Source organism: Diaphorina citri, unplaced genomic scaffold (genome assembly GCF_000475195.1).
Source record: "Diaphorina citri unplaced genomic scaffold, Diaci psyllid genome assembly version 1.1 scaffold1783, whole genome shotgun sequence".
Lineage (NCBI taxonomy): Eukaryota > Metazoa > Arthropoda > Insecta > Hemiptera > Psyllidae > Diaphorina > Diaphorina citri.
In genome coordinates, this window is record NW_007379209.1 from 49,066 (window position 1) to 62,580 (window position 13,515).

Sequence of the window (13,515 nt, forward strand, 5' to 3'; positions counted from 1 at the left end):
CAGGAACAAATAGGAGAAGTTTTTAGACCAAAGCGGTGGAGATGTTCAGCCAAACAGTCATGTCCAGTGAGCAGTCGAAAATGAGCAACTTGGCGGCGGAAAAACCGCCAGAAAACGGCCGAAATTTCGCACTTTTTTTAGTTTTTCGCTTTTAACTCCTATACTATTAGTCCTACGGTTAAAGTACACAAATTTTCCTACATGATGATGTGGTCAAACTTTATTTTATGTTAAGTTAATGTTCTCTTACAGCAACCTGTATGTCAAGTAGGTGGCCCAAAAATGGTCGGGTTTTTTTCTTCAAAATTGAACGATTTTCCGAGCCAGGATTGTCAGGCATACTAAGGCGAGTGTGGGACCGAATTTTCGACCTCGAAATCGTAGGAGAGAACTTATGGGGGGCAAAAAACCTCGTAGAAAGTTTTTAGTTTTCCGTTCTAGTTTTGGAAAATCTCTCAAACATCGTGGCTTCCTAAACGACGCCCCTAATGTAAAAAGTACAAACATACATTTTAAGTTGAGAAAATTTCCTACAAAATTAATAAGTGATCACAAAGGATTTTACGTAAATTCAAGCTTGTCTAATTAATCATTGAACTTGATGCTTTTTTCCGGATATTCTAAAATGTACACAGTAACATAGGTAGGCTAATATATATCGGACAAACAAAAATTAGGGTAAACGATTTTATTCTGAGATTATCAGGCTCAAAATCTTAGCGGCCAAAAATAGGAATTTTCGTTAATGAATAAGAAAAAAGGCAGGATTATTGTGATTATTTATTTATTTCCAGGTTGTTCCTGACTTGCTTCAATTTCAAAAGGAGAACAATTCTGTGATAGACCTGCCCATACCGCAATGTTTCTACTCGGAATACAACGTAGAAGGTTCCGAACTAGAGAGCGTTCTAGTTTTGGAAAATCTCAAACATCGTGGCTTTCGAAGCATTTCGTTTGCAACAGGCTTAACTCTAATGCAGTGCCAAGTAGCACTGGAAGCTATTTCACGCGTTCATGCATTAAGTTTGGTTATGAAATACAAACACAACTTGAATCTCGATGAAAAATATCCGTTCCTCTTCAAAACACCCAAAGCAACAGATTCGTATCAACAACTGGTAGAAAGGGGACTTCCTCAACTTGCCGCTTTTCTCGAGGATAAACCAGACTTGGAGAATATTCTGAGTAGTCTTCAGGAGTTGCGTCGTCGAACAAAAGACACTATTGCTGAACTACTGCGACCCCAGGATCCACTAGGTCTTATAACTCACACAGACTTCTGGTGCAATAATCTTCTCTTTAATGAGGACTCCACGCAATGTATGATTCTTGATTGGCAAATGATCTCTTATAGTCGTGCTACCAATGATATTGCTCTACTACTAGTTAGCTCATTGCCAAGTGAGTTGAGACGGGAACATACCCAGGCCTTGTTAAATCACTACTGGCAATATTTAACGCATTACAGTGCTTCTCTCGGACTGAGTATAGAGGAGAAACTAAAATATGATAGAAATCAGCTTGGAGTAGACTTTAGAAAATCTTTATTGCTTGCCTTACTATTGTGTATTGGCTCTGTGGATGTTGCGCTTGGCAGTCCTGATACTGAACAGAGATTGGTAGATGTTCTACAAGATTTATATGATCAAGGTGTTTTAAGCGGAACATCTGAGTAGTCAATGATATTTTATTAATATTTCAAAAATTATTGTTCGACCATTCCTTGAAAGTTGGAACAAAGTGAACTAATGAATAATTAATTATCGTTGTAACCAAGAAAGAAAGAGATCAAATACTCTGAGCTACATAGTGGGCTAGCCACTTAAGTTCATAAGGAATACTAGAGTAGAAAGTGAAGTAGAGCTTAGACTACATTCTTCACTTTTTCTGTAAATACATAGAATAAAAAATTATCGTCTTTCTCGTGCAGTTGTAATGCATCTATTCCTCTCCTTTCGCACAACTTGTTAATTATTCAATGTTACATTACAAAAGTATTATAAACATAGTAAATATTTGTTGTTTGCAAATGTCGGGTTATTTGACTACTAGGTCATTTTACCTCTGGCTTCCCAATATTTACCTACAATGTCATTGCTGGCTTCCAAGGCAGGACAGGAGTTGGGACTGAATTTCAATGTGAATCACTCACCAGTAGGACTTATTTGAAGCAGAAATCACCAATCGGTATGAATTTCCCATTTTTGGTGCTTTCACTATTGACCTTGGAACATGGAAAAATAAAAATTTGAATAACTCCATGCGTCCTACATACCGTAGGCATATGAAAATTAGAGTACACTCGGATTTTTTTTTCAATGTTCAACATTTTTAGTCCGTCCTTCCTGTATTAAATTACAATAGTAATAATAAAAGGTATAGGGACGTACTATTGTCAATGTTCAACATTTTTAGTCCGTCCTTCCTGTATTAAATTACAATAGTAATAATAAAAGGTATAGGGACGTACTATTGTATGCGCTTCGGTGTCGTCTGTCTGTGTGTCAGTCTGTCTGACCCCATAGAAGGACTTATCCAAACCTGGTCTACCTATGTATCAAATTAAAGGTCTTTAATGGTGCAAATTTTGTTCAGAAAACAATAAAGCCAAAAAACCAAAAACCTGGTTTTTGGTCGATTTTTTTTCACATTTTCTCACACAAATGAGCTCTGATCTTGAAATTTGTCGTGACGACCTATGTATGAACTCAAAGCGAGAAAGTTTTACACACACACACCACCCACACACCACCCACCACACACACACACCACCCATCCCACTATACACACATACCACCCATCCCACTATACACACACACCACACCCATCACACACCCACGCACACACACATCACAGACACCCATCCACCACACACACACACTTGAACATCAAAAAGAATAAAGGGAGAACGGGCTCTAGTCTTGATTTTAAATCATTACATGAAAGTAAAATCAATAAACAAATAATAAACTGAATATTAAACAAATTAGGTAAGTACAATGGTACATAGGTACTGATGCTAAAAAATTTCCGGAGGGACGGGCCCAGCTTGTTTTTTTTTATATATACAACTTCTAGACCCCGAGATGAATCGATTTAAGAAATACCGGTAAATCTTGAACTTTGACGTCACGGCATACACTCTCGTACACGATGACGTCACATCAAATGTCCCGAGCAAAGCTCCCTAGCAGGCAACACATTAATGTGTTTGTGTGCATGCATTTCTGTGCAATTAATGTGTTTTTGCCACATGCATTTCTGCGCAATTAATGTGTTTGTGCGCATACGTTTCTGCGCATTTCTTGAACTCTGACGTCATACATTTTTGAGCTCTTTCATTAGAAAGGAAAATAACAAGCTGGGTCCATCCCTCCGGGAATTTTTTAGCCCGTAGTTGGTTAAAGAAATACCTATGTACCTACCTAATTTGTTTAATACTAGTTTAATACCTACCTAATTAGTTTAATACTAGTTTATTATTATTATTATAGATTTGTTTTTTTTTATTTTACTTTCAAGTAATGATTTAAAATCAAGACTAGAGCCCGTTCTCCCTTTATTCCTTTTAATGTTTCCTATTAACTAATTTTACTTTCAAGTAATGATTTAAAATCAAGACTAGAGCCCGTTCTCCCTTTATTCCTTTTAATGTTTCCTATTAACTACCAATATAATGTTTACCTGACAGGACAGGACCTGTTCAGGCCTGTCCTGTCAGGTCAACCTGATAGTGAGTGGCCGGCATCAGGTCTACCTCTTTCTGTCTCTACCCAAAAATTGTGAAGCGACTCTCAGCTGCAACACAAAGAAATCATGATTTAGATATTATGTACATAAATATGTATATTGTATACTCACCTATAATCATGGCAGGGATGGCAATACCCGCTACCAATGCAATACCCACTGGTGCTCCAACTAACGTACCAAGCTGCCACAGAATCTTTTTCTTACGGGACCATGGTTTTGTACCCCAGAACGTACAACCAGAGGGACTAAAAAAAAAAAAAAAAAAAAAAAAAAAAAAAAAAAATAAACAAGTTCTTACTGCTATCAGGAAATCCCTCTTTGAATGAAATGGTAGAAATCTGGTAATAATTCAACTTCTTCATCCCAGCAAGTTTACCGAACGCTTATACTCATAATATGCTTTTTGCTTGAGGGGACATGTTTCACTTGCATACAGGGTGATTTTTTCGAAAAGGAGCCATCTTGAATATCTTGAGACCGATGGTAAAACGCTACAAGTACTTTTTTTTATTTCGAGGCGGGAACTTTTTCTAATGGTCTTCAAATTTTTGACAATAGCAGGGGCGGCCCCAGGAGGGTCAACTTTAAAATTTTAAATGAGAAGCCCTAACTTTGAGAAACACTACATAAAAGACCTTGAAAACAAGGTACTTTCGTACAAGTTTGAGGTCAATCCCATTACCAGGGCCGGAGCTATGGGCTTCTTAAGATTTAAAGTCGCAATGTCTTTCTCTGATAGGGGAAGTACCGAAAATATTAAAAGCATTTTGAAAGATCATTTGTGCTTGGAATAGGTTACTTTCATATGTTGAAAAATCGAGATTATGACCATATACGCGATCGCCCGCCTTGACGGTTCTAGACTTTTTCTGTGAAGTTACTTAAAATCTAAGGTCTTTGCAAAAAAACCATGGACCCCGAAAGATTTGAAACAAGATTCGACGAGAAATAGCGGTCATTTAGCTTGAAATAATGAGAAAATTTATGAAAAATGTGAGAAAAAAAAACGAGCATTGCACCATCCCCTCCTGTGGAGGCCCCCTAAGCAACACCATTTTCCAATACTGAGAGAAAAAAATTGCCAGGTCTACGCGTCTAGGCTTCAAAAAATGTTATCCTATATAAAAAAATATGACTGGTTCAAATTTTATAACAAAAACAAATACGATGAATATAAATTGCGTCTAGGCTTCAAAAAATGTTATCCTATATAAAAAAATATGACTGGTTCAAATTTTATAACAAAAACAAATACGATGAATATAAATGGGCCACCATGAACTTTCAAGGTCTTTTATATTGTGTTGAAATCTGGGGGTTCTCATTTAAGATTTCAAAGTTGACCTTCCTGGGGCTGCACTTGATGATGTCAAAAAAATGTAAGACCGATAGAAAAAATCCAAGTTTCCCTTTGAAATAGGAAAAGTGTTTTTTTTTTTTTTTTTTTTTACCAACCACAAAGTAAAATTGATAGGACTGACTTTTTTTGTTTTTTTTTTTTTTTTTTTTTTTTTAACAACCACAAAGTAAAATTGATAGGACTGACTGCTTTTGTTATGTATTATAGATATTGGTGCAAATATCGATTTTGGCATTATTGGCAATTTTATTATGTCAAGATTTCCAAGTTCTTGGGACACTAGACTAGACGAAAAGTAGCTCACTACTGGGGGTATCAATCTTACCTCAGATAATGCAGGTCACTTATTTCCTTGAGACATAACCAGCAGAACTCTGCACCACACACTGCACAAGTCATATGATTACAAGATCCGTCATCCATCTTTAATATGAGAACCTGACATCGTGGGCATGCTTTCAAATCATCCCCTGGAAATATACAATGTGTTCATAAAGTCATTATGCAAGATTATGCAACCTTAACAGACTCCGCACAGATCATGGACGCTGCAACTCATGTCTGTTCAAATGGGGGCTGACTGACTACGAAAGTTGCGAGTGTGGGCATCCTAAACAGACTACCGACCATATCCTATAAGCCTATCCATCTTTGTCATTTAAGGGAAATATTGAGGATATCAAAACACTTAGTTCAGAAGCTGTTGCCTGGCTACAGAGTTTACCTCTATAAGTAGATAGACCTGCCTCGGTAGCGTAGTGGTCAAGACGCTCGCCTGGTAAACAGGAGGGCGTGGGTTCGATCCCAGCCGAGGCATGGAATTTTATCCTCATTTATTCGAGATTTTGACCACATAATAATGGAGCTCTAAGGGTTAGGTGGTAGAAAACGCCTCCGGCGTTAACCTCACCTAGTGGTTACCTTCCACTCAAGAGATCATCATCACCATCACCATCACCATCACCATCACCATCACCATCACCATCGTCATCGTCATCGTCGTCATCGTCATCGTCATCGTCATCATCGTCGTCGTCATCGTCGTCATCGCCATCGTCATCGTGGCAACCCTCACCAGACCGGAAGGGGGTTAGTTTGGTAGTTACTATCTACTTTGCGGTGACGAGAACTTGCAGACAACAATCGTTTGGTCTCTCTACTTTTCACCACCGCTCTCTTTCCGAAGTAACCGTTAGTCTGGTTATTGGTTTCAAGCTTGATTTCATCCGGCAAAACTCTGCTAACTGCTCATGTTTTGTTCGCATTCTCATAGTTATAGGAGGTACAAATAGGTACATACCTAAATATAGAATTTGTGAGATGATATCTTGAAACGCTGGTCCTGGAGTGTTACTAGGACTATTTTTGTTATTATTTTTAACTATTATCTTCAGGTCATCAAGAGGGATCCTTCATGGTTTTTCCCTCTGGTATAAGCTACTGGATCAGGAATTAACCTAATTCCTCAGACCCAGTGCAGGATTCGGTGTTGCATTATTTAGATTCCTACTTTTCTTAATATGTAGGTTGTGCCAAGCAGTGCACACTCTTGTATTGTGTTGATATGGAGTTGTCCTGGGATTTGCTGTAGGTTGTCTTTAAGCGATTTTGGGACTACTCCTAGTGCTCCTATCACAATTGGGACTATTTTTACTTTCATGTTCCACATTCTTTCTATTTCTATTGCTAGGTCTTTGTATTTGAGCTTTTTCTCTGCTTCCTTCTTCTCTACATTCATATCGGCTGGTACGGCTACATCTATGATCGTGCAGGTTCTATCTTTTCTGTTCTTTATTATAATGTCCGGTTTGTTTGCGTTTACTGTTCGGTCCGTTTGCACTTGTTGGTTATAGCAGATTGTAATTTCGTCTTTGGTTGTTACTGGTTCAGGTTCTTTAGCATACCATTTTTGCTTGGGGTTGTTATCCATCCCTAATGCCAGACAAATATTGTAGTGGAGATACTTACATATTTTGTCGTGTCTGGTGGTGTACTCGTGTTTCGCAAGTTGTGTGCATCCACTGACAATGTGTGTTATGTTTTCTCCCGGACTGTGGCAAAGTCTACACTTATCGTCAACGTCGAGTTTTAGGATGTTTTTCTCGTAGTTTTTTGTTCTTAGGGCTTGGTCTTGGGCTGCCATGATGTATGCTTCTGTTACACTTTTCAATCTGCTTGATTTCAGCCATTCAAAAGTCTTGCTAATATCTACGGTGTTCTTTCTCTCGAGTAGTCCTTTAATGTATTGACCATGCAGTCTTTTGGATTTCCAATTGTTCATCAGTCTTGCTTTCTGTTGTTCTTTTATTTCATTCTTATAGGCTTTTATTCTCTTTTTTAGTTCTCCTCTGTTGTTGTCTCCTTCACTACTAGTTGTGTACTCTCTTTCGATTTTTTCAGCCTTTTTTATGATATTTTTGCTTGTGTTGTCTTGGTTATCTTTTAAGAATTTAATAAGGTAGTCGTTTTCCTTCTCTTTGATGTACTTTGCTAGTCCTAATATAGCTACTTCGTGTACTTGCTCTATCATTCTAAGTCCTCTCCCTCCATCTTTTCTGGGTATGTATATCCTGTCCACGTCTGCTCTAGGGTGTAGACTCTGGTTTATTGTAAGTATTTTCCTTGTTTTTCTATCTAGTTTCTTGATCTCTTCTTTGGTCCACTCAATTATTATTATTATCTTGGCCCCCTTTTGTTTATCATCTTCTTTGATGACATTAAAAATGTCCTCCGTAATTGTTACTTTGATATTTTTGCAGACGATCTTAAAATCGGTCGTCATGTTGCCAGTGCTGATGAATCTCGACTCTCACAAAATGACATTAATGCTATAGTTACCTGGTGTACTAGTAACTCAATGAAAGTTAACATTGATAAAATTGTTGTTGTATCTTATACTAGGAAACATAACACTGAATTCTATAACTATGCAATTAACGGCACGCCTATTGCTAGGAAATTCATTCACTTGGATTTAGGAGTGTTCTTTGACTCAAAACTCAATTTTGACCATCAAATAGGGAGTATATGATCTAAGACTAAAAGAACGTCTAATGTTGTGGTACACATTACTAAAAACTTCAAAGTTCCTTAGAGCCACAGTGTTCTTTACAATGCGCTCGTGCGCTCTCGTTTAGAGTATTGTTCTGAGGTTTGGGGAGATCTTCGGGTTGTGTCTACTCAACGCGTTGAAAATGTTCAAAAATCTTTCCTTAGGCTATTAACATATTTCCTTAGGCTATTAACATGGGCGTTCTCAACGTTATGAGAAATCTATTAGAACCTATAACCTTACATCTTTAAAGCCTAGGAGAATGTTCAAAGAGCTATTGATTTTTTTTTCGAAGCAACATTGACTTTGGTTGATATCTGGATGGGTGACCATCCGATTTTTACCAAATTGTTAGTCGCGTCCTTGGAACATATTGGTATATCATACCAAATTTCATCGCTTTGCCACAAACCATTCTTGAGATATTTTGTTCACAACCTTTTCAACATTTTCCACGAAATGAGGGTTAAGTAACAATTACTTTGGTTAATATCTGGATGGGTGACTGTCCGATTTTTACCAAATTGTTACAGTCGCGTCCTTGGAACATATTGGTATATCATACCAAATTTCATCGCTTTGCCACAAACCATTCTTGAGATATTTTGTTCACAACCTTTTCAACATTTTCCACGAAATGAGGGTTAAGTAACAATTACTTTGGTTGATATCTGGATGGGTGACTATCCGATTTTTACCAAATTGTTACAGTCGCGTCCTTCGACCATACCGGGATAGCATACCAAATTTCATTTCTCTACGACAAACCGTTCTTGAGATATTTTGTTCACAACATTTTCAACATTTATTCTCTATGACAAATCGGTCTTGAGGTATTTTGTTCACAACTTTCTACTTTTTCCCATTTAAACCTGTATGTAGTACGTAACGTACAGACCATGGGCTAAAAATCACTTTTTTGACATCAGGGGATCCCAAAACGGATATTTCCAAACATTTCCCAATTTTGAAAATTTGGACTGATTGCAATACTTTCATTACTAGTATAGCTCGCTATACTGTAGTAATAGAAAGTAAAAAAGTCGTAGAGCTAAGATCGGGTGAAGAGGGTGGAAAATCAAAATGGGTGCGAAACTACATCTGAGCATTAGTCACAAATTCACTACTTTTAAGAAATGCTCTACTGCGAAAGCTCAATGTTGTGGGGTCCACGACTACATTGTAACAAAACCTTATTTAGTTCTGAACTCAGTGATATTCATTTCCACAAGCTACGACAAGTTATAACAAAGTACTGGTTAAATCAGATAACGCTGGGCCACCCTGTATTTTATTCGGTGCATTGAAAGTTGGGGTTCTCATGAAGATTTCAAAGTTGATCTTCCTGGGGTCGGCCCTGCTAATGTTAAAAACTTGTAGACCATTAAAAATAAAATAGTAGCAACGTATTTTTACATTTTACTAAAATGCAATCGGTACATGGTGACTACCTATGTAAAACTCACGGTTCTAAACCATCCTCAGTGGTGTAGTTATTAACGCGTTGGACTTTTGATCTGGAGGTTGGTGGTTCAAGTCCAAATCAAGTCATAAAATTTATCTATAGGTGTAATAATCGGGGATCGATATTTGTGACGAGCATTTAAATATGCTTAACACAATTAAAACTCACCGTTCTGTGCTAGGGATATAGACGAGGCATGGATATTGCCAGCATGAAGAGAAGGAGGGGAACGTTGAGCCCGAGCTGCATCACATGTTTGATTAGGATGCCACGGTGCCTTGCAATGATAGCAAAAGTATGAATGACAACCTGGTCGACCACATCGAAGTTTCGGACACGATGCACAGCCACTAGCTATCACTGCAAACCTAAGGCAAAAAAGAAGAATGTACATTTTAAAATAATACTAACTAGGCAAACTGTAGACCTCACTCCCAGACTCTTTTGGATATAACTAATAACTACAATGGTGAAAATTACAAAACAACTGACGTTATCTTTATCAGCATACTGCGGTCATTGGTTCAACAGCGAGGTAATTGAATAGCTTAGAGGCAGTGTGGACTAACTCAAAAAAATCTGGTGTGAACATCACACGACTTTCCTTATCCTAATGAATGATGCTTATTTTGGGTGTTCTTGTTCTTATAGCCTCACCTCTTCTCTGGTGTGAACATCACACGACTTTCCTTATCCTAATGAATGATGCTTATTTTGGGTGTTCTTGTTCTTATAGCCAAACTTTTACAATATCTCTAACCGTTTAGTCGGTAAAGCTGAAAACCACCAAAAAACGGTCGAAAACCGCCAAAAAGCGGTCAAAATACCGCCAACCGCAGCACCTATCTCAACCAAACGTTTTGAGTTGCATCCTTGTCACATTTGTGAACTACATACCAAATTTCAAGTCTCTAGCTCATACCGTTCCCGAGATATTAAATTACACCAAAAACCGCCAAAAAGCTGTAAAATGCCGCCAACCGTTGCACCGATCCTAACGAAAAGTTTCGTGTCGCATCCTTTGTCACATTTGACATCTACATACCAAATTTCAAGTCTCTAGCTCTTACCGTTCTCGAGATAATTTGTTTACAGGTACAGACAGACACACACACGGACCAATGGCTGAAACTTTGGATTTAGGCTCTAGGGACCTCAAAACGTGTTTTGGCACTAAAAACTGACCATCGAAAATTTGACCCGATTACATTACTTTCCTTCCTATAGGATAAGGAAAAGTAAAAAGGAAAAACTACATATAAAGAAAAGAAGGATAAACCGGACTCAAAGAAGACGATAGAGACTGAGAAGGAACTGAACTGAACTGAACGAAAATAACTTTATTTTTAACAAAACAAAAATTACAAAGGTTAGCTCACCCCCAAAGCTTACAAAAACTTCTTGGGGGTGTAGGTGATTCTTCTTCTGTTATTCCTTTGTTTTCTTCAATTGTTCCTTCGATTTACTTCAACAAGCTTTTCTTTGATTTTGATTTTTGCAACTCTTCTATTGTTCTAGATAAAGGTAACTATTTTTGATTTGTACAAATACAAAATACCTAGGTAAGTTGAAATAAATAATACCTACCTAATATAACACCAATAAATCTTTAAATTACATGAAGTAGAAAAATTAACAGGTATAAAATAATAAGATGGGTTAAAATCTATTTATGTAGCTGTACAGAAGCACATTTTCTTCAACTGGACTGGAATGTTACTGGACGTCAGTTGTGTTTACACGATATACCCATACAGTAAGCAACTGGAATGTCTATTTTCCTTGTGTAACCCAAGTAATCCAGCCATTACGGTGTGTATTGTGAAACAAATCTACATATTATAGGTAATAAGTCCTTCTATGGGGACAGACAGACGGACAGACGACACCGAAGCGAACACAATAGTCCGTCCACTATACCTTTTATTATTATATATATAGGTATACTAGTAAATCTGTTCTAGAACAGGTAACATCGTAACTTCAACTGTTTTCTTGATTTAGGTTCCTCTTCTCCATCTCTCACGATCTTGTGCTTCGTCCTTTATTTCTTCAAATGTCCTTCCTTTCAATATGTCCGTCAGCATTCCGAATTTCTTCCTTCCTCTCGATCTCGTTCCTTCAATTCTTCCTTCCATGATTCTTCTCTGTATACAGTCTCTTCTTAAAATATGCCCCAGCCAGCTTCTTTTTCTCTTCTTTATTGTTCTCAGAATGGTCCTTTCTTCTCCAACTCTTCTCAACACTTCTTCATTTCTCACCTTGTCTGACCATTTGATATTCTCAATTGTTCTCCACAGCCACATCTCAAAACTCTCTAAAGATGTTTCTTCTTTCTTCCTCATCGTCCATGTCTCGCATCCATACAGCACCACACTCCAGATGTAACATTTCGCAAATCTCTTCCTTAGCTTCATGGGTATTCTCCTTGCGGTCAGTTAGGCTCTAGGGACCTTAAAACGTGCTTTGGCACTAAAAACTGACCATCGAATACTTTCCTTCAAGGGAAGTAATAAAGAAAAAAACAACTCCACACACGATCATACACGATGTCCCTCACCTATACACCACCACCACCACCACCACAACCACCACCACCACCACCACCACCACCACCACCACCACTTAATACCATACCATCAACACCAACTGTTTGCGATTTGCGTGGTGTTCGCGAAATCCGCGAATGCTACATGTTTTCCAAAGGTAAGTAAGTGTATGATATATCAAATATCAAATCATACTATTTTTACTTTCCTTATCATATAGGGAAGAAAGTAATGTAATCGAGTCAAATTTTTGATGGTCAGTTTTTAGTGCCAAAACACGTTTTGAGATCCCTAGAGCCTAAATACAAAGTTTCAGCCATTGGTCCGTGTGTGTGTCTGTCCTTCTGTCTGTCTGTCTGTAAACAAAATATCTCGAGAACGGTAAGAGCTAGAGACTTGAAATTTGGCATGCAGCTGTCAAATTTGACAAGGATACGACAACGCTTGGCGGCATTTCGGCCGCTTTTTGGCGGTTTTCAGTGTAATTCAATAATATTTCAGGAACGGCACACGGACCAATGGCTGAAACTTTGGATTTAGGCTCTATATATACTAGTAAATCTGTTCTAGAACAGGTAACATCGTAACTTCAACTGTTTTCTTGATTTATACGTTATCCAGATGGATATGGCAGCAATGAGTCATCAACCCAAAATGAAAGAACCAATCAGAATGCGAGAATTCCTTGCATTGTTGCAATTAAGGTAAAGGTCTATTTTTATAAACTCTCTCTTTTAAAAAGTAAAGGTAGCTTCGATCTGTAACCTTTTTTTACAAGAGGTTGAATCACTGTGCAATGTGGGAGGAAGCACTGTGCAATGTACCTTCCTCTTTTAAAGATTTTCTACCGTTGCACCTTTGACATGTTTGGCAACGTACCCTACTTTTGTAATGCCTCCTTGCTGCCATATCCATCTGGATAACGTATAATCCATCTCAATTCCAAAATAGGACACAATTTCCAGGCCGAGCTTAAAAGAACCAAATGAGCTTTTAAACATCACTTCATGACATTTGAGATCTCTCATTTTTTTCTGTACCATATTTTTGATTTCTCACTGACTCACGCTCGAAAGTCAGCAAAAACCAGAGCTCCGAATTTGTGAATGTGTGAGCCGTCATGCCGTTACATATCAATACTCTGGCCCAAGCGGTTCGGTCCCTCCTTCTGTTTCCCTCCTGCCCTAGAGTAGTCATCAAACTTCCTTCCTTTTCCCTTTACTCTCCCCTGGGGTATTTAGAAAGGGCGTAATGTTATTTTTGAAAACACAAATTAAAATGACGACTTGAAACACCCTCAACAAGTCAGCTTTTTCTACTGTTGGAAGGAGATATG

The 13,515-nt window shown here is 38.0% G+C and overlaps 2 protein-coding genes across 3 annotated transcripts in view; one reads left to right on the plus strand and one right to left on the minus strand.

Moving 5' to 3' along the window:
* LOC103517222 (uncharacterized oxidoreductase dhs-27-like) overlaps positions 1 to 1,952 on the plus strand; it is a 3,768-nt gene extending 1,816 nt beyond the window's left edge. For both annotated transcript variants that reach the window (XM_026829394.1, XM_008482243.3), the window contains exon 2: positions 795 to 1,952. In XM_026829394.1, coding sequence (XP_026685195.1) covers positions 795 to 1,676 — 882 coding nt within the window. In that variant the 3' untranslated portion in view covers positions 1,677 to 1,952. The remainder of the gene's footprint in view (positions 1 to 794) is intronic.
* LOC103517225 (E3 ubiquitin-protein ligase RNF19A) overlaps positions 1 to 13,515 on the minus strand; it is a gene marked incomplete at its 5' end in the record, with an annotated part of 31,524 nt that overhangs the window by 11,604 nt on the left and 6,405 nt on the right. The window contains 3 exon segments of the mRNA XM_017447378.2: positions 3,862 to 3,998; positions 5,439 to 5,583; positions 9,799 to 9,998. Coding sequence (XP_017302867.1) covers positions 3,862 to 3,998; positions 5,439 to 5,583; positions 9,799 to 9,998 — 482 coding nt within the window.